Genomic DNA, 20,617 nt, shown 5'->3' with positions numbered 1-20,617 from the left:
GGGAGGCAGGGGCCAGGTTGAAGCCCCATCACCTTCCTCTGCCCCTTCAGCATCTCCCTGCGCCTTTCAACTGTTCAACATCCTCTGCAGACACTGCCCTTCCTCTTCCAGGTGGTTCAGCATCACCCAGACTGACTGTAAAGCCTCATGAAGCAGAGCCTACACTCATGAGTCCTGGGTCTAAGACGGAGATCAGGCCCTCCTCATCCATCATCATGTTGGCACCCCCTCCCCAGACATGGCTGCAAAGCAGTCTCCCCATCTCACTCTGAAAACAGGGTTTCTATCTTGGAGACACTATGAAGTGAAGTGAAAGTCACACAGTCATGTCTGATTCTTTGTGACCCCATGGACTGTAGCCCACCAGGCTCCTCTGTCATGGAAATCTCCAGGCAAGAATACTGGAGTGGGTTGCCATTCCCTTCTCCATGGGACCTTCCCAACCCAGGGATCAAACCCGGGACTCGCGCATTACAGGTGGATTCTTGTAGCTGATTGCAGGTAGCTGAGCTACCAGGGAAGCCCAGAGACATAACACCAAACAGGAAGTACCACTTGCTTTGTATGTCCTTCTTATTCATCCATTTGAAAAGCACTGATAATCACAAGCAATCCAATTTGTCTTCTGAAAGGCAGGGGTCACACGTGCTGCTGACCAAAGGGATCAACTGAAAATCTAGGACAGCAAAGGGTCTCAGAGGGCTCACCCTCACCCCAAAACACACCACCACAGCGTTGTCCACACCCAGCTGGGAGGGTGGTGGTCACACAGTCACAGTGTGACCAGCAAGCCAGCCGTCACTGTTCTCAGGACTTTGTGTCCTTTAATACTGTCCTTTAATTTAATACTGACTCAGAGGAAGGGAGGAAGGGTGTGGCTTCACTGATGGTTTACAAAGACGTTCTCAAGGCAAGGGAGGGACGGGAGCTAAACAAAACCCTGAGAATGTATGACCAAGATGTCTCGCATGAAAGCTGGAGAAAAAGTGATCCCAACTCAGGACACCATGAAGAAGAAAAGACTCCCCTGTGTGATGACTAAAGAGACTACAACGCAAAGAGAGATGAACTGACATGTCAGGTGGCTTGGGGAGAGGCACCAGGCACAGCACACATTATGAATCAGATGCTAAATCAGGATGACACGTGCGGCTGGGCCTTGTTCAGTTCAGTTCAGTTCAGTCACTCAGTTGTGTCTGACTCATTGAGACCCCATGGACTACAGCACACCAGGCTTCCCTGTCCACCATCAACTCCCAGAGCTTACTCAAACTCACTTCCATTGAGTCGGTGATGCCATCCAACCATCTCATCCTCTGTCATTCCTTTCTCCTGCCTTCAGTCTTTCCCAGCACCAGGGTCTTTTTCAATGAGTCAGCTTTTTGCATGAGGTGGCCAAAGTATTGGAGTTTCAGCTTCAGCATCAGTCCTTCCAATGAATATTCAGGACTGTTTTCCTTTAGATTGGACTGATTGGATCTCCTTGCTGTCCAAGGGGCTCTCAAGAGTCTTCTCCAGCACCACCAACTGATGCTTCAAAAGCATCAATTCTTCAGTGCTCAGCTTTCTTTATAGTCCAACTCTCACATCCATACATGACTACTGGAAAAACCAAAATTTTGACTAGACAGACCTTTGTTGGCAAAGTAATGTCTCTGCTTTTCAATATGCTGTCTAGGTTGGTCATAGCTTTTCCTCCAGGGAGCAAGTGTCTTTTAATTTCATGGCTGCAGTCACCATCTGCAGTGATTTTGGAGCCCAAAAAATAAAGTCTGTCACTGTTTTCATTGTTTCCCCATCTATTTGCCATGAAGTGATGGGACCAGATGCCATGATCTTAGTTTTCTGAATGTTGAATTTTAAACCAACTTTTTCACTCTTCTCTTTCACTTTCATCAAGAGGCTCTTTAGTTCTTCTTCGCTTCCTGCCACAAGGGTGGTGTCAACTGCATATCTTGTTATTGATGTTTCTCCTGTCAATCTTGATTCCAGCTTGTGCTTCATCCAGTCCAGCATTTCTCATGATGTACTCTGCATATAAGTTAAATAAACAGGATGACAATATATATGAGGCTGGGCCTCATAGACAGAAATAAGCCTCTGGCCACAAGGGGAAAAGACACCTCTTAACATAGTTTTTTAAATATTTTTTTAATTTTTATTTTATTTAAAAAATATGTCTGACTCTTCACAACCCCATGGACTATAGCTTCCAGGCTTCTCTGTCCATGGATTTCTCCAGGCAAGAAAACTGGAGTGGGTAGTCATTCCCTTCTCCAGGAGATCCTCCCAACCCAGGGATTGCAGGCAGATTCTTAACCATCTGAGTCACTGGGGAAGCCCCAGAGTATTTCATTTTCTTTTTTAATTATTTATTCACTTATTCATTTGCCTGTGTTGGGTCTTGGTTGTGCATGTGAGGTCGTCCATCTTTGCTGCAGAGCGTGAGATATTTTAGATGTGGGATCTAGTTCCCAGACCAGGGATGGAACCCTGGCTCCCTGCATTAGGAGCACAGAGTCTTAGCCACTGGACCACTTGGGAAGTCCCTAAAGTAATTTTAGTAAATGAAAAAATTTAAAACAACCCTCTAACTCACATCTTCCCAGAGCTACGCAATATCTTAAATATGGGGACTGACAAAATATCACGTGTCCCTCTTTTCTTAATTCAGTTACCAGTGTTCTCTTTAGCCCACCTAGAAAACAACCAAACATCATAAAATCTGATAATGAGTTGTGGGGGAAGTATGAAGATTTAGTCTGCACAGCTGTGAAGGTCAAGGCTGCTGCTGCTAAGTTGCTTCAGTCGTGTCCAACTCTTAGCGACCCCGTGGACTGCAGCCCACCAGGCTCCTCCGTCCATGGGATTTTACAGGCAAGAGTACTAGAGTGGGGTGCCATTGCCTTCTCCGGAAGGTCAAGGAGACACACTGTTATTCTCTATTTCAGTTGTGATAAAAACAGGACAGGTTTGCATGATCAAATCCTCCTGGACTGGAGGAAGAACCGGCTGGGGAACTGGGAAATCTAGAGGTATGCTTTGGGCTTGGCCATGACCTCACCTCTCCACATTAAAGCACCTCATTCCAAACGTACAGACAGACCAGATGATCTTAGGTGCCTTTAGGTGTGGGGATTCCAGGCCTATCCGAGTATGTGGCTCCATCCCTTGTCATCAATGTAAGTCAAATAGAAAACAAACCAGCAAACTGTAAACGAAACCCAACCTACTCTGCCTTATTTCCAGGCGAAGCAAGGTAGAGGGCAGCGAGGGCCAATGCATAGCAATTGACTCTTCCTAACAACTGGCTGCGGAGAAGGCAACGGCACCCCACTCCAGTACTCTTGCCTGGAAAATCCCATGGATGGAGGAGCCTGGTGGGCTGCAGTCCATGGGGTCGCTAAGAGTGGGACATGACTGAAGTGACTTAGCAGCAGCAGCAGCAGCAACAACTGGCTGAGCCTGGACTCCAGACTCTTTACTGGCTCAGGTTTCCACTTTTTTTTTTTTTTTTCTCTTAAATAAGATATTCTCCTTGAGGGACGTCCCTGGCAGTCCAGTAGTTAAGACCTCACCTTCCAATGCAGCAGGGGTGGGTTAGATCCCCGACTGGGAAGCAAAGATTCCACATGCCTTGCAGCCAAAAAACCAAAACAGAAATGAGACTGTAACAAATTTAATAATGACTTTTAAAATGGTCCACATCGGAAAAAAAATCTTTAAGAAAAGCATTTTAACAAAAAGATATTTCACTCGGAGTTTTGATATAACAAAGGAAAAACTGAAAAATTAAGGGAAAACATGGACTAAAAAGCAGGTCCAGCAATCAAATTCTCCGTGTGGTCCTGCCAGCATCTCCTCTCCAAGGTCAATGTCCCCGCCCCAGGCCCAGCACTTCACTTGCCTCCCACAGCTCAGTGGGACTGACCTCTTGAAAACACCATGCTGGTCCTAGAATCATTTCTCCCTTGGCTTTAATAATCCTGCCACATCAAACTTCATCGGTTCCTTCACGACAACCCTGAAACAGCGGAGCAGCTAATTTTAACAGAGGTGCCAGCACACAACTCAGCTCTGAGCCATAATATCACCTCTCCCCTCGGGAGACAACTGATGCTGCCTCTCATTTACAGAGCAAAATAACTTACTCTGTAGAGGGGTGGAAGTTGCCAACTTTGCTAATTGTAAGAGAGTGACTCCTGGTAGGAATGCAGAGGGGGGCATATTAAGTGGTTCACACAGGGCTTGGGAGGGGGCCCTGTCCTGGCTCTGTATGGAGCAGGGAACGGTAATTGAACACATCTGCTCAGCCCAGTCTAGATAGGGGGCCGTGGGGGGCTTTCAGAAAGAGGAAGGCATTTGAGGGGAAGGGTTTGCTTTCCCAAGAGGAAAAGGAATAGCTGGGCCTCACTCTACCATGTATGCTCAGAATTTGGGGCTAAACAGCCTGGAAGACACCAAACTGGCAAGACATCACTTTTGTTTTTATTTTTTTATTATTATGTTTCTGTTCGGCTGAGTTGGGTCTTAGTTGAGGCACTTGGGATCCTCATTGCAGAGTGCAGGCTTCTCTTCAGCCATGGCACGCAGGCTCCAGAGCTCATGGACTCTTTATTTTGCAGCATTTGGGCTCTCTAGCTAAGACACGAGGGCTTAGTTGCCCCGCAGCAAGTGGGACCTTGGTTCCCCAAGCAAGAATCGGCCCTGCGTCCCCTGCACTGGAAGGTGGATTCTCAACCACTGGACCACCAGGGAAGTCTTCCTTCACACAGTTGCTGTTCCTCCTTCTAGAGCATGTGCTTTTTAAATTCCTGCTAAGTCCTCATCCAAATGGTCTCTGTGAAAGCTGCAGGCTCCATCACCTTGCCTCCAATGTTTTAACAGTGAGACAATGGAGACTTTATTAAGAGGCAGTGGGCGGTCATTACCCAAGTCAGGGAAACACACTCAGGACCACAAGTCTAGTAAGTCCATCCTCCTGGCCAGCGCACAGCAGCTCCTCATCAGGCTGGAATGAAGATAAATAAGATCTTTTTCGGCAGCTCACTTAGGATAACATATCACAGGGGCCTATGGCAACAAGTTAACCTTTACTTTAGAGAAAATGTTGCTTTCTCTGATTACAGGGGAGGTGACAGTTAAACTGAAGGGCTCAAGTAGTGAACATCAGTCACTTCTTTGGTCACTCAACATTCACACCCCCTTTTCTACACCAGTCTGATTTCCTCTGGAGAATTACCTCTCTCTTTGATGCAGAGCCCTGATGGCTCAGAGGTAAAGAATCTGCATGCAATGTAGAAGACCCAGGTTTAACCCCTGGGTCAGGAAAACCCCTAGAGAAGGGAATGGCAACCCACTCTGGTATTCTTGCCTAGTAAATTCCATGGACAAAGGAACCTGTCGGGCTACAGTCCATGAGGTCACAAAGAGTTGGACATGACAGAGCAACTAAAACACACACACACCTTTTGCAGAGTCCAGGTGGGAGGGTAAACCCAGGTGCCTGTCCTTCTACTGGGGAGGCTGGGAGATCCCTGTGTTACTTCTACTCACCACTACAGCCCACAGGGGCACCGACCCAGACTCAGTCTATAACCCTCTCCGGAGTATCGGGGACAGAAAAAAGATGGGCAGTGATCAAAATCGAAGTTATCTTATTGCTTCAAATCTAGTTTTGAAGGCTTTCTGTCCATCCTACGAGAATTCCAATTCCATTTCCATAAAGTATTTCTTTGATTAAGGGGGACTGCCCTGATATCTCAGAGAAGGCAATGGCAACCCACTCCAGTATTCTTGCCTGGAAAATCCCATGGACGGAGGAGCCTGGTGGGCTGCCCTCTATGGGGTCGCACAGAGTCGGACACGACTGAAGTGACTTAGCAGCAGCAGCAGCCCTGATATCTAAGAACCTTAACTAATTATTCCCTCCATAGAAATCTGACACTGAATGCCCAGGAAGGCCACCAGAAAAGAAAAACCATGACAAGAGAAAAAGAAGAGAAATACAAGATGCACGTGGCAAGTATGTGCTTGCTCAGACGAGATGAGATGCATGAATCAGGCAATGGAAGAACCACAGAATTCTGGAGCTGGATAGGAGGCTAGACAGAGATCACTTTACTCAGCATCTTCATTTTACACACAGAAAAACAAGAGGCCTGGGGAGATGCGGGGACTTTTCTAAAGCCCAGAGCAGCTTGCTGAGAGCTCCACTCAGCAGCAGCTTCAGCCCCATTAGCCACCAGCCCCTTTCTAGGGCAGGCTTTACGGTTCTAAAACTGCCAACCAGTGAGAGAAAAGGATGTCAAGCCCAGACACATTTTTCTCCAGTCATTTTTCTCCAGTCAGCACATATGCTTGATTGGCTTCAGTTCAATTTCCTCATCACTCTCCAGAACCTCCAAGAAAAATTATCCCAAAGAAGTCACGGTCTGCTAATGATGAAGTGGCTTTAGGTTCCTCGGCATCTGGCCCCAGTTCCCAACTCCAGACAGCAACTCCACGTGCAGTAAGAGGCCGGCCCTCCTCAGCCACCACCCCTCACACACTCCCACTCACTGACGGTTACGGATGCCCTCCCCCCACCCCTCATCCTCCAAGGTAGCCTTGACGCCACCACAGTTCAGAATGCCTCTCAAAGATCTCCAAGCCCCACCCGATGGCCTGCTTAGGATATCTGATAAGAATAAAACTTCCATAGAGATCTCAGGCCCAGGACTTCACTGGAGGTCCAGTGGTTAATTAAGACTCTGCCTTCAGATGCAGGGGGTACAGGTTCAATCCCTGGTTGGGGAGCTAAGATTCCATATCCTCAGGGGCAAGAAACCAAAACATAAACAACAGAAGCAACACTGGAACAGATTCAATAAATACTTATAAGAAAAAAATATTTCAGGCAGGCCTAGGGGATTCACTGGGCCTATGGAACAAGGGAAGCATCATTTGTGTATCCAGTCCATGTAGAATTTAGAGACAGTTGGAGCATACTTGTTCTCTTTGGCCCTGGTCTGCCTACAGCTGCTCTGAAGCCTCCCAGGTGGGAGGTGTACATAAATCCGGACGTGCAGCTCCAAGTCCACACACACATGATCAGATCGGATCCCTCTCCCCCGACAAACCCGAGGGTGGGCTACCTCAGGCCGACAGCCAGAGCAGTGCCATGCCCTCAAACCCATCTTCCCCCACTGAGTCTCCATATCTGAGCCTTCCACCTCCCAGTTCCCATTCCTTAATCTCTGCATTCTGGAAAACTAGAATCATTTGGCTAGTTTCATACCCACAATACCTGAATGCAGTTGCTGCTAATTCCTTTTCTCAGTAAGATTTGCAGAACACATTTCAATATATTTTTTTTATCCAGGATACAAATGCCTCTATTATATAGGGGACCATCTGGGCTGCTATTGCTAGCTGGCTATGTTGTTATCAACTCTTTTTTTAGGGTTCATGAATCAGTTACCAATAAGGAAAAAAAAGAAAAGGAAGTCAGCTCCAAGACTCTGCTCTCCTCCCCTGCATTTTTCCCCAGCAGGAGAGCTATATCCCATCGTCAAAATGGACCATGTGAACACAAAAACAGAAAAGATACCTAAAGCTAATGTTCTGGAAATATCAGCCCACAGTTCTAGATGCCCTGGGGGAGGGAGGTGGTGTCAGCTAACATCCCAGCACTCAGGCCTTCCAGCTGAGCTAAGAAATACTGTGCGGGCTCTGGCAGAGTAAGATCTATGCAAAGGAAAAGGAATAGAAGGAAGCTGCAGAGAAAGGGAAGAAGGAAGGAGGGAGACAGAGCCATCAAGGCCTGGATCCCTAACGCCAGGGACTCGCCAACCACCACAGGCTCCAGCCAGCCCAGAGCAACCCGGGCAGTCCAGGGGCTGAGCTCCAAGTGCCAGGCCAGGGAGGGTGAAAGTGAAAGTGTCAGTCACTCAGTCACATCCAAGTCTTTGCGACCCCATGGACTATAGCCCACCAGGCTCCTTTGTCCATGGAATTCTCCAGGCAAGAATACTGGAGTGAGTTGCCATTCCCTTCACAGGGGATTCCAACCCAGGGATTGAATCCAGGTCTCCTGCACTGCAGGCAGATTCTTTACGGTCTGAACCACCAATATAAATGGGAAGCCAAAACCTGAAAAGGATGTGAATGGGGAAGCTGAGGAATGAGGGTGGGCAAGGGGTGAACCCTGGACTCATAGTTGCCTGGCCTGCAGTGTCTCCCTCTCCAGGAGGAAAGAAGGAAGGAAGTGGAAGTCCAAAGGAAGGAAGTGGGTGTGTCATTCAGTTGGAAACATGTCCGGAGTACCTGTCTATGGTATTTACAGACACTGAAAAGGGCCAGAGGTCATGGCTCCAGCCAGCCAGATGGCATCACAGAAGTTGGACCTCACCCCACAGGCAGTCCCAGGTGCTGTACGTACTCAAGAGCAGACCATGCAAACAGGCATGGGGGCCTTTGATCCCGAGCCTCTGGGTGGTAAGCAGCAGTCACCGGTTGTGTATGGATGTGTGGTTAACAGCTCCCACTAAGGCATTCCACCCCAACTGTGGGGACTGCAAATGGACACACAGGGATGCCCACCACCCGCAGCCACCCTTACCCCCAGAGAGATAGAGGAAAGCAAATTCCATCCTCCCCAAATTTATGGCCAAGAAAAGGTGGGATCTGCATTGCTGTGGAGAGTTTTTGTTGTGGTGGTAACTGTATGCACATGCGCACAAGTGTGTGTGTGTCTGTGTATTACATTTTTATAAGTCTGGTTTGCTTTTTAAAACCACTTCTGTGACCCAAGACAACTTAAAGAAACTAGGAAATTGAGTCATCCCCCAAACTGTCTTCCAGTGAGCTAAAACCTCTTCATTTCCATGACCCAGCAGTCCCCAGTTTAGGGGTAAAATTGAACTTGAGTCTTCGGCCCAGGTAAAGTTGCCTGGTTCCCCTCCCTGGCAGCCACCGAAAGAAGTGCTGGGCCTTTGGGCTTCCCATAGATTTATGAGCAGAAATGCAAAGGTTTAAATGAACAACAAAAAATTTTTGCACAAGATCCCTTTGTTCTCAACATCAGGTACATTTCTCAGTCCTCACACATCTAGGCTGAAAGTCTCAGAACACACTGCTAGCTCTTCCTGATGAAATCCTTTGGAAGAAATGGCTGTGGTCATGGGGCGACAGCAAAACCCCAGATCCGGTAAAATCTGTTTAAGGAGCATTTACGACTTCTCAATAAGGTTCAACTAGGACTCCATGCTAAGGCTTGAAGAAAGATTCTGCAACTATTTTATTCACCTAGAAGACTTGAGGATTCCAGAGTAATGTAGCAAAACAGACCAGATTTTTAAGCAAGCAAATAAACCCAGGATGTTTGGGGCACTGCTGTTGGTCCATCCTAGAGCAAGGAGGACAGCAGCAACAGACAGGGGCCAGAGAGTCAAGAAAAGGCAGAACTGGTGCCGAAAAGACTGAGGACTGGAAGTTCCTGGTTGAAAAAGTTCCTGCATTTCCTCTTGTGGGTTATTGTTCAGTCAGTCACCCAGTTGTGTCCAATTCTGCAACCCCATGGACTGCAGCATGCCAGGCCTCCCTGTCCCTCACCATCTCCCAGAGTTTGCCTAAGTTCGTGTCTATTGCATCAGTGACACCATCCAGCTGTTTCATCCTCTGACACCCTCTCCTCCTGCCTTCAATCTTTCCCAGCATCAGGGTCTTTTCCAATGAGTCAGCATTTCTCATCAGGTGACCAAAATACTGGAGCTTCAACTTCAGCATCAGTCCTTCCAAATGAATATTCAGGGTCGATTTCCTTTAAGATTGATTGGCTTGATCTCCTCGCTGTCGAAGGGACTCTCAGGAGTCTTCCCCAGCACCACAGTTTGAAGGCATCAATTCCTTGGCACTCTGCCTTCTTTACGGTCCAACTCTCACAACTGCATGTTGACCACTGGGAAGACCTTAACCTTGATTATATGGACCTCTGATCACAGAGTAATGTCTCTGCTTTTAAACACACTTGTGGGATCAGTTCAGTTCAGTCGCTCAGTCATGTCCAACTCTTTGCAACCCCATGAACCGCAGCACGCTAGGCCTCCCTGTCCATCACCAACTCCCTGAGTCCACCCAAACCCATGTCCATTGAGTCGGTGATGCCATCCAACCATTTTATCCTGTCATCCCCTTCTCTTCCTGCCCTCAATCTATCTTTCCCAGCATCAGGGTCTTTTCAAATGAGTCAGCTCTTTGCATTAGGTGGCCAAAGTACTGGAGTTTCAGCTTCAATATCAGTCCTTCCAATGAACACCCAGTGTCAGGAAGCATTTAACAGGAGGCTTCCTGTGTGCTGTTTTGGATCTGAATTGGATCTGAATATTTGGATCTGAATATTCAGGAATTAAGAGGAGAGGCAAGCCTCTCCCGGGACTGAGGAATCCAGGCATTTCCTTTGTTAGTTTTTCTATACAGTGATAAGTACCCTCTTCCTTTTTATGAACCATATGGTAAAAGTGGTTATTTACATCTCTCTCTTTCATATGGATGACCTCATGTTTTCTTGATAACTTGTAAGTTTTGATTTTATCTCTTCTAAAAATAGCTATCTTGTAAGACAGTATAAATACCTACACAATGTTGAATAAAACACCTTTGCTCCATCAGAGCTCTGGTCCCTGTGTCTTTCTTTCTCTTTCTTTCTCTTTCTCTCTCTCTCTCAGGCTATTTCTTTGGAGCGCAGAGGCCCTCTGAGTTCACTTTCCTGCCCAGGCTTCTAAGACCCTCTTGAGAAGGCGCTCTGCACCTTTACCCCATTGAGAGGGCGCTGTGAACAGAGCAAGCCCCGTACCAGGGGCTTCATTGGCTTTCTGCATAAACCAAGGAATATCAGCCTCTTTCTCTCCTTTACTGTCTTATTGTTGACTCCAGACCACCAGGTTCCAGTCCATTAAAGGACCTCAACAACCCAGGACTGATCTCCTTTAGGATGGACTGGTTGGTTCTCCTTGCAGTCCAAGGGACTCTCATGAGTCTTCTCCAACATCACAGTTCAAAAGCATCAATTCTTCTACGCTCAGCTTTCTTCACAGTCCAACTCTCACATTAATACATGACCACTGAAAAAACCATAGCCTTGACTAGACAGACCTTTTTTGACAAAGTAATGTCTCTGCTTTTTAATATGCTGTCTAGGTTGGTCATAACTTTCCTTCCAGGGAGTAACCATCTTTTAATTTCATGGCTACAATCACCATCTGCAGTGATTTTGGAGCCCCAAAAAATAAAGTCAGCCACTGTTTATACTGTTTCCCCATCTATTTGCCATGAAATGATGGGACCAGATGCCATGATCTTCGTTTTCTGAATGTTGAGCTTTAAGCCAACTTTTTCACTTTCCTCTTTCATTTTCATCAAGAGGCTTTTTAGTTCTTCTTCACTTTCTGCCATAAGGGTGGTGTCATCCATATCTGAGGTTATTGATATTCTTCCTGGCAATCTTGATTTCAGCTTGTGCTTCCTCTAGCCCAGCCTATCTCATGATGTACTCTGCATATAAGTTAAATAAGCAGGGTGACAATATACAGCCTTGATGTACTCCTTTTCCTATTTGGAACCAGTCTGTTGTTCCATGTCCAGTTCTAACTGTTGCTTCCTGACCTGCATACAGGTTTCTCAAGAGGCAGATCAGGTGGTCTGGTATTCCCATCTCTTTCAGAATTTTCCAGTTTATTGTGATCCACACAGTCAAAGGCTTTGGCATAGTCAATAAAGTATACACCAAAAATGAAAAACAGGGTATCAAAGAGATATTTGCACACCCATGTTCACAGCAACACTATTCACAATAACAGCCAAAAGGTGGAACCAACAGATGAATGTATATACAAAATGTGGTACACACATACACTGGAATATCTTCCACCTTAAAAAGTAATGAATTGTAGTCACCTTCTACAACATGGATGAACATTGAGGATGTTACACTAAGTGAAATAAGCCGACACAGAAGGACAAATACTATGTGACTCCACTTATATAAGGTACATGTGCTAAGCCGCTTCAGTCAAAGCTGACTCTTTGCAACCCTATGGACCGTATTCCACCAGGCTCCTCTGTCCATGGGATTATGCAGGCAAGAATACTGGGGTGGGTTGCCATGCCCTCCTCCAAGGGATCTTCCTGACGCAGGGATCAAACCCGCGTCTCCTACATTACAGGCAGATTCTTTACTGTCTGAGCCATCAGGAAAGCCCCATATAAGGTGCATAGAATAGTCAAATTCCTAAAGACAGAAAGTGAAATGGTGGTTGTCAGGGGCTGAGGGGACAGGGGAACGGGAAGTTACTGTTTAACGGGTATGGAGTTTCAGTGTGGAATGATGGGAAATTCTGGAGATGGATAGTGGTGACAGTTGTACAATCACATGAAGAGACTTAATGCAACTGAACTGTAAACTTAAAAATGATTTTTAAATGGCCAATTTATCTTACCACAATAAAAAAATTTAATCACTTTGAACAATGAGAGGAGCCAGAGAGAGTCCAAAGTAGAAACTGCAGGGTTAGGTGTAATCCCATTTTCTCTCTCAGGTAACCAGGGAAACACAGAGAAGGCTGAGCAAAAGGTAGCAACAGGACAGAACTAGAGAAAACAGCTTGACCAGGCAGCCTGAGTCTAAAGCTGGGTTGGTATAACTAAATGATGGAGACTGGACAGAAATCTCCAATCCAATTCAACACACACTTAATCAGTGTCTACACAAGCTCAGGTAAGAGAGAAGATAGTCCCTGCCCTCTATCTGCCTGTGTGTAACTGAGGCCCTTACAAGCCCTGCAGCTAGAGTGATGGAATTGTTTATTTGTGACGATGGCCTCAGGGTCAGGTGGTGATGGTTCTGTTCTCAGCGCCCCAACACAGACAGGAGTGCCGAGCCTGCAGTAAGAGGCCAGCCCCTCAAAGATGAAGCCAACCTCTGTGACAGCGGTACCTGGCTGGTGCATCCCTTCCAGGTCAAGTCTCGGAGCAAATATAAGGAGCAGCTGCCAGCTCACCAGCACTGACAGCACCCAGCCAGAGCGCCACCGGGTTGTGGCCCAGGCCCTGCTCTCAAGGCCGGCCACCACAGTCACCAGAGCCACAGGCTTCCTCTTTTCTTCAAAGGGTAAGATCTTTTTTTTTAATTGGGGTACAGTTGCTTTATAATGTTGTTAGTTTCTGCTGTACAATAAAGTGAATCAGCCACACGTATATAAATATATATATCCCCTCCCTCCTGGACCTCCCTCCCACCTGCCATCCACCTAGGTCATCACAGAGGACCGTGCTAAGCTCCTTGTGCTATCACTACCTACCTATTTTACACGTGGTAGTGTATATATGTCAATCCCAATCTCCCAATTCATCCCCACCCCCCACCCTGTCCACACATCCATTCTCTACATCTGCATCTCTATTCCTGCCCTGCAAATAGGTTCATCTGTACCATTTTCCCACATATGAGTTAATACACGATATTCGTTTTCCTCTTTTTGACTTACTTCACTCTGTATGACAGTCTCTAGGTCCATCCATGTTTCTGCAAATGATCTGACTTCGTTCCTTTTTATGGTTGAGTAATATTCCATAATATATATATACTACATCTCAAAGGGTAAACTCTTGAGTCAATGAGCCAAACGAGGCTACCAAAGAGGTGATTTTCATTCCTCCTTTCATGGTCAATCTGAAGACCACCCACTGCCAGCCACATGATCCCCATGTGGTCACCGTATCCTCCTAAGTTCTGTGAATGCATGACATGAACAGATAAGGACCCTCCCGTCTAACAGTGCCTACTGAGAGAGTTCGGGACACACACGTGAAAGTGTCCTACACACACATGAGAAAGTGAGCTACATGAGCTTTCTTAGAAGCCTATGGTAGGCTGGAGTGAGTAGAGTTGACAAGGTGAGATTTGAACGAGACAGTGAAAGAATATGCAGAATTTAGACCTAAGAGGGTAGAAGTCTTTCCTTGTGGAAAGAGGAATAAAATGCACGTTTCTGGGAGGCAACAGAGTCTACCTGTGGAGTTGGGGCCATGAGATGGGAAGAGTCGGAGGCCAACTGCAGGCAGGCAGACACTACCATGCGGCAGGCCCCCAGCACCAAACTGCTGTGGACACTGTCCCGAGAGCTCTCCTGAGATCCCAGCCTCAGTCTGCAATCCCGTGCCCTGTAGCAGGGCATGTGCCAACCAAGATTCTCTAAGGCTCTCAATGCCTCTGACGCTGTGCACAGAAACACTGGTGGCTCCATTAGAGTCTAAGAGCTTAATCTCGGTTTAGAGATCTTTTTTAGAGTTTTATAGTTTATATTTTGGCTGTATTTTAGTATATGTAAGAACGTCTTCAGGACTTCCCTGGCAGTCCACTGGTTGAATCTTCACACTTTCGTCACTAGGGGCACAGGTTCGGTCCCTGGTCCAGAACTAGGATCCCACACAGCCAACACGTTTAAAAAAAAAAAAAAAGTCTTCTATTTGCCTTTCTACACCAAATTAAAAATATTTGCCAGCCTCATCATTAAGCTATATGAGGATTTACTGAGCCCCTTCTACATGGCAGGCACTGTTCCAGGCTCCAGAGAAACCATGATAAGCAGTAAGGGTCCCCTGCTCTTACGGAGCGTCGTCCTGTTAGCTGTGAGGCAGTGGAGGAAGAACACGGTGGGGGATGAGAGAGGAGGGGAGTGGGGGAAGAAGGATGTGCGAACATCACATCTAAGAGTGACATACCGCAGGAGATGGGGATGCCTCAAACACTCCAGACAGTGGAGACCAGTAAGGCAGAGCGAAGAGGGCAGCACCCCCATCTGGACAGATCAAAGCAGGATCCTCAAGGGACAGGCCCAGGCATCCAACCATATCACGTAAACCCATTATTTTCATTTCCAGATGGATAATCTGAGAAACTGAGAGGTCTGCTCAGTTCCCTGTGACACAGGCTGGAACTGGCTGAAGGCTCAATCATAAAGATATTTCACCTAGAAAAACTGCCCCTCAGTCAGCATTATTTGTTATCCTCTGTTGGGGCCTGTTAAAACTCTCCAATGGCAAATGCTGCTGTGAATCCAAAGAAATATCATTGGAAATTAATTTTAGTTGTATGCCGCAAAACTCGGTTTTTAAAAGTGACTCTAGATATTTAAAAAACATTTTTTTTAACTAAAAATCTGAAATAACTGGTATGAATCTTCGATCTTTTCAAAGAATGGTTTCATCTGTGTTTATATAAATGAGACAGTCTGCAAACAGGCTCAACCAAGCTGGAGCTGAGAGGGCTCTTGCGAGTAACATTGTTCATTTGATATTGGCTGGAAACAGACATCACTTCACATCTGAAACCCTTTAGAACACTTTTTCCCCTTCTAAACACCCAACTGCATTTTTAAAAATACACACACACAATATTTGGAAGAAGAGACATCCAAACCTCTTCTGGATGATGACATTAGCAGTGATTTTGGTCCATGACTATGTACCTGTCCTTTCAAAATTCGGGGCAATGAACTTGTATAAACAGAAAAAATATATATTTTTTTCAAAAAATGAAATAGAATTTTCTCTTTTTAAAAAGGATATACAGTATGTTTGGTGTCGTCTTCCTGTGGTTGTGACTCTAATCAGAAATTCCAACTCCAAATACTTCATCTATACATAAAAAGATAATTCTTTGGATAGGAATATTATTCACTATTATCAAAGCTAAACAATCCAAAGACAGTGACGAGAGTTAGAAAAGGGACATGGGCATAAGAGCCTGAGACTCTGCTAAACACTCTAATGCTCTAATGCACACCAGCTGTGCAACCTTAGGCAAGTTTCATAACCTCTTCATATAGTCTTTTCATCTGTAAAATGTCAGTTGCAAGGACAAAAAGGCTGCCTGGGCAATAAGGGACCATGTATCTGATGGTATGCAAAGCCACACAGACAAAAAAATCCTCAGTTTTATTCTGCATCTTCTAAATGTAACAAATATACTCAAAGACAGTGGCTCGTATAGCATAAATTAATCAGTAATGTGAAATCTTTCCATTTGAAAACAAATGCAGATAAATTTTCAAAGTAAAAAGCAAAACTTGAAAGCTTTAAAAATTCTGGCTTTAAAATTTTCTTTTAAAAATACCTAGAGTCACTTTTAAAAACTGAGTTGTGCTATGACTGGCCACATCCATCCTTGCTTCCAGACTTCCTGTCTGCAAGAGGAGACAGGTAAGCAATTGAAGATACACCTGAGGAGTCCTCTGTAAATCCCTAAGACTGGCCTACAACAAACACTCAGCAAACAGCAACTACTCTTACTGTCCCTAAGTATGTACAATTAGGTAAGAAGAACCATCTTCTTTTCTTCAGCCCAGACATGGCAGGGGGACAGGTCTTTTAACTGCTGTAAATTGTTAAGTGCCCAAGTCATTATTTAGGATGTCAATATGTAGTAAGCAATCAATATGGCTTGTCAGATCAAGAAATGTATAAGGAACATAAGACGCTGGAAAAAAAGAAAACACAGTATAACACAGGCTAACTAAATTTTGGTTGAAATAATCATCACCATATAACCAACACCCCCCCACACACAATGGGTACACAGATTGTGTAGATGTGTCTCAGATTTCCCCTTTCAGTGTTCAGGAACCAAAGCAATGCAGTTGTGGCTTTGTATTGTTTTCTTTGCAGAGAGGGTGACAGAAAAGACTAGGAAAGGAAAAGGGGCTGAGACTTGGGAGTTGTTACTGTAATTTGAATTCAAAGAGCACAAACTCTTTTCATCATCAGAAACTGGAATCTTGCCAGGTCAGGAAGGAGGTCCGGACCTGACCCAGACTTTGAACCTGACCACGTCCAGCTACCCCTCGACAGGGGGCTGGGCACTGGAAACCAGAAGAGTAGAGGCCAACATGGGATTGCAATAATGCTCGGTTTTGAGTCAAATGTCTATCAGTCAACCAGCTGCTCAGACCATCCATTTAATTAACCTACTCCTGAATTATTTATTATCTTCCCGAGTGAGAGAAAATTATTCTTTCTGGTTACCTGCTTTGCTTCAGGGGCTAATTCAAAGCTCTCTAAGCCTGATGAAGTTTGATGAAGCTCTCTGGTACCTGCCACCCCCTGGCCAAGGCAAAAATGTAAAGAAACAGCAAATGAAGTATTTCTTAAAAAGAGGGGTAGTTAGTCTTCTAGAATGCAAACAACTCCCTTGATCTCAAGAAGTACCGCAAGCTCCTTTAAAGCACATTAGGAAAGGTCTGTTGCATGTTTGAGCATGATCTGTTCTGCACCCCTTTTTAACCTAAGTTTTGTTTTCCCTTAATGAGTGCCAGCAACTTCAAGGCTCCATTCTGCACTGTATGATAGAGCCAGCCTTCCCCACAGAGGAAGAGATGATGCAAAATCCCATCACTTCTCACTCGCAGGATTTTTGATCAGCCCCGAAATTCCCACGTATGAATTTCTTCTCTCTCATCCCTAGATTAATAGGTCAACTGATGCACACACTTAACCCCTCTTAGACCTAAGGGGAAGCTTGGAGATCATCCAGGTCAACTTTCTCACTTTTGAGATGCCTTTCCTAAACATCTTCCCTAGGATGACACAGTCAGAAGTCTTCCCCCTCCTGGGGTTCCTGCTCCTCCCTGTCAGAGAGCCTTGTAACAGAGGCTGCTCTAGCTACTTAGTTCTGTTTTCAAAGAAATCCTCTCACTCTGGAAACCATTTGTACAAAACATCTTCATCCCACCCACCACGAAATTCTCTCCTGGTCTTCAATCCACCAGATGCATGTTCTCTGAGGCTCATGGGAACCATGACTCCAGGAACTCATCTCAGCATCCTTCCCTGGCACCTGACTTGCTGGGCAGCACCGGGGTGTTCCTAAAATGTGTGACGTTAGCTATTCTTCCCAACAAGTCTCTGATGGTGAGGGCGGGGAGCTTAAACAACCTCAGAGAAGGAAGCTCTGAGAGTAACTAGCCATGTCCCATGTTGTGCATCTCTGTAAGAGAACCAGCGTTCCTCATTTCTCTCTCCCTCCTTCTATTCAGAAGCACTCTGTCCCCTATTCCCAAGCCACACCTGCAGAGTCGGGACTCATTATGACTGCCCTCAACCTGATGCAGCCCCAGGAAGGGCAGCAGGCAAGTGTGTGCCCACTGGGGATGCCGGGGATCTCGCCAAAAGGAAAGGAGGTGTGCCATCGCAAAGCCTTTCAGGAGTTGACTGGCTCAGACCCCAGGAGGGCGATGGAGGAAACTCTCCCCTCCACCTGTCTCTGCGAGACTTTCCTCCACAGCCTCATTCATGCGTGTCTTTCTCCGATCTCCCTCCCTGGTCCTCGCTTTTCTCTCTCATCCTCACTGGCCCACCCCCTTCTTTGTCCACCTGCATCACCTGGTTTCCCTCCACTCCCCTTCCTGGCCCGGCCTCTCCCTACTTCCTCTTACAAGGCGCTCCCGTCGTGTTTCCACTTTGCCTCCAGTTATGCGGAAACGCAACCCACCACAGATGCTGACATTTTAAATGTTTAGTTGTTATAGTTACTTGACTAACTGCCGGGCCCATGGTGGCGCTTCTCCTTCGCCTCCCCGCGGGCAGGAGAGGAGGGGGCACGGGAAGTTGGGGGAAGGTTGCTCATCCCGGGGCCTGGGACACAAGGCCAAGCCCTGGCGAGGATGCCCTGCCCCGCGGCCCGGCGGTCCCTCCGCCTGCCGCCAGTAGGAGGGCACCGAAGGCGCGCCGGCCTCGGGATGCTCTGAACCATCTCCCGCCCGGGACAACCAGGCGGCGGCAGAGGGTCTAACCGCGGGTGCGCAGCGGCCGGCCGCCTCTCAGCCCACACTCGCGATGTGGAGAAAGTGAGGCGGCATTCCAGAGGACCTGGGGAAAGAGGCGGCCAGGGGCGCAAGAAAAGAGTTAGAAGCCGCTGCCGGTTACTCACGTGCCAGATGGCGAAGAAGATGAGGGCAGCGCACAGCACCAGCGAGAGCATGTAGCAGAAAGCAGCGAAAGTGAAGGCCATGGCCGGCCGGCGGGGGGCCGCGCGCACCCCAACACCAACACACCAAGCAGCGCCTAGGAGGCCGAAGTCCCTCTGGAGGACCGCACTCCCTCAAAAGGCGGGGGACAGCAAGGAGCCAGGTCTGCACCCTCCGCTCGAGGCCAGTGGCTAGGAAGGAGGCACGCCAGCGGAGAGCCGTGCGGGGCTGGGATAGGGGCAGGATTCCCGCAGGCTCCGGCGACCTGAGACGCCAGCTCCTCCGCGAAGACAGGTGCGTCGCGCGTCGTTGGCGGGAACTGTCCCCAAATCGAAGAAGAAACCAAATCAATAGCGAACTTCTGCAGTTAGTGCCAACCAGCCAGCTTCTCGAGACAACACGACGCGGGGGTGCGAGGACTCCTCGGAGGACCACGCGAGCCACGGAATCCCAGGGAAGAGCCCCCTCTGCTTCCCGCGTCTGAGCGGCACAGGAGAGCCGAGAGCGCCTCTCAGGACCCTCCCGCGCCACCTGGGCGCCAACCGAGAGCGTCCAGCGAGGTGCCCGGGAAGGGGGCGGGGGAGGGGGGCGACCCCGAGCTCCTCCCAAATCCCAGATCCAGCAGAGGCTCTTTCCCGGGGAAACAGGTCTTTAGGTAGCCGAGAAGAGCGAGGTTTCCTTGGCCCTGCGCCCCGGATGCGGTTTCCAGAGCTGCCGTGCGCTCCTAGGCGCGCCAGGCTCCGGCGGCCCCCGGGCCCACCAACCTTGGTAATCCAAGTTCCCCGGAAACTAGGGGTGGGACTCTAGTGTCTCCTGTGTCTAAGCGGCACAGGAGCCCGGCCACACAGGCTCCAGCCCAGCAGGCCCGCTGGAGTGGATCTCAGGCCAAGAGCTGCTCACCGCGAAGCTCGCTCCACCTGCTGCTGCTGCCTGTGCCGCTAAGAGCACTGAAGCTGCGCGGCCGGGGTCCCCTCCCTCTTGGCGCCCCACCCTCGGCTCCGGCTCCGCCGAGCACGCCCTCCCCGGCGGGTGGAGACTGCGGCGGCGACGGGGCCGGGGAAAGGTGGGCGGCCAAGCGCTGCTGGGCGCTCGGTCGCCGAGGCTGCCTCACTTGTGCGCGCCGGCCTCTCCGAGGAAACTTGAGGCCAGCAGCGCGGGTGGGGCGGGGCGGGACGGGACGGCCGTGCCGAGGTGGGGCGGGGTGGGGAGGAGCAGGGACTCTTTAAACACGTGCGTCTGGAGGAGGTGGGAAGCTGCGGAAGGGTATGTGTGTACCTCGCACCTAAAGGCTGCGGCTTCTCCCGGATCTCGCAGTTACTCTGGGGTGGGCATTGTAGGGGCTGAGGATGCTGATGTTGTGTTGGTTGGGGAGACAGGAAAATCTTTTGGACCCCAGGGTTGTCCAGTGGATTTTCCCAGCTATGGATTTCATAATGCTTCAGGTTGCGCTTGCAGCGCATCCCTGCAAATTCTCTGTGAGCATCTTTCCTTCGCATCCTTCACCCTCCCCCGCCGTCTGACCTTGGGATTGAGGAAGCTAGACTTTGAGGACTATTGTGGGCTGGAGATGCGGCAGCAATGGTTCGGTGTATATTGGCGTTGGTCTAGTGGATCTG

General features: G+C 48.0%; 1 protein-coding gene across 2 annotated transcripts in view; it reads right to left on the bottom strand.

The window, feature by feature from the left end:
• Positions 1-20,119, bottom strand: part of CNIH3 (cornichon family AMPA receptor auxiliary protein 3) — a 131,135-nt gene extending 111,016 nt beyond the window's left edge. The window contains exon 1 of one of the 2 annotated variants that reach the window (XM_070768032.1): positions 18,965-20,119. In XM_070768032.1, the coding sequence (XP_070624133.1) occupies positions 18,965-19,045 (81 nt within the window). In that variant the 5' untranslated portion in view covers positions 19,046-20,119. The remainder of the gene's footprint in view (positions 1-18,964) is intronic. The other variant, XM_019976977.2, reaches the window with a different exon arrangement.
• Positions 20,120-20,617: the final 498 nt, after the last annotated feature.

Source organism: Bos indicus, chromosome 16 (assembly GCF_029378745.1).
Source record: "Bos indicus isolate NIAB-ARS_2022 breed Sahiwal x Tharparkar chromosome 16, NIAB-ARS_B.indTharparkar_mat_pri_1.0, whole genome shotgun sequence".
Lineage (NCBI taxonomy): Eukaryota > Metazoa > Chordata > Mammalia > Artiodactyla > Bovidae > Bos > Bos indicus.
The sequence above is the reverse complement of the archived record's forward strand: the minus strand, read 5'-3'. Positions and strand labels throughout refer to the sequence as shown.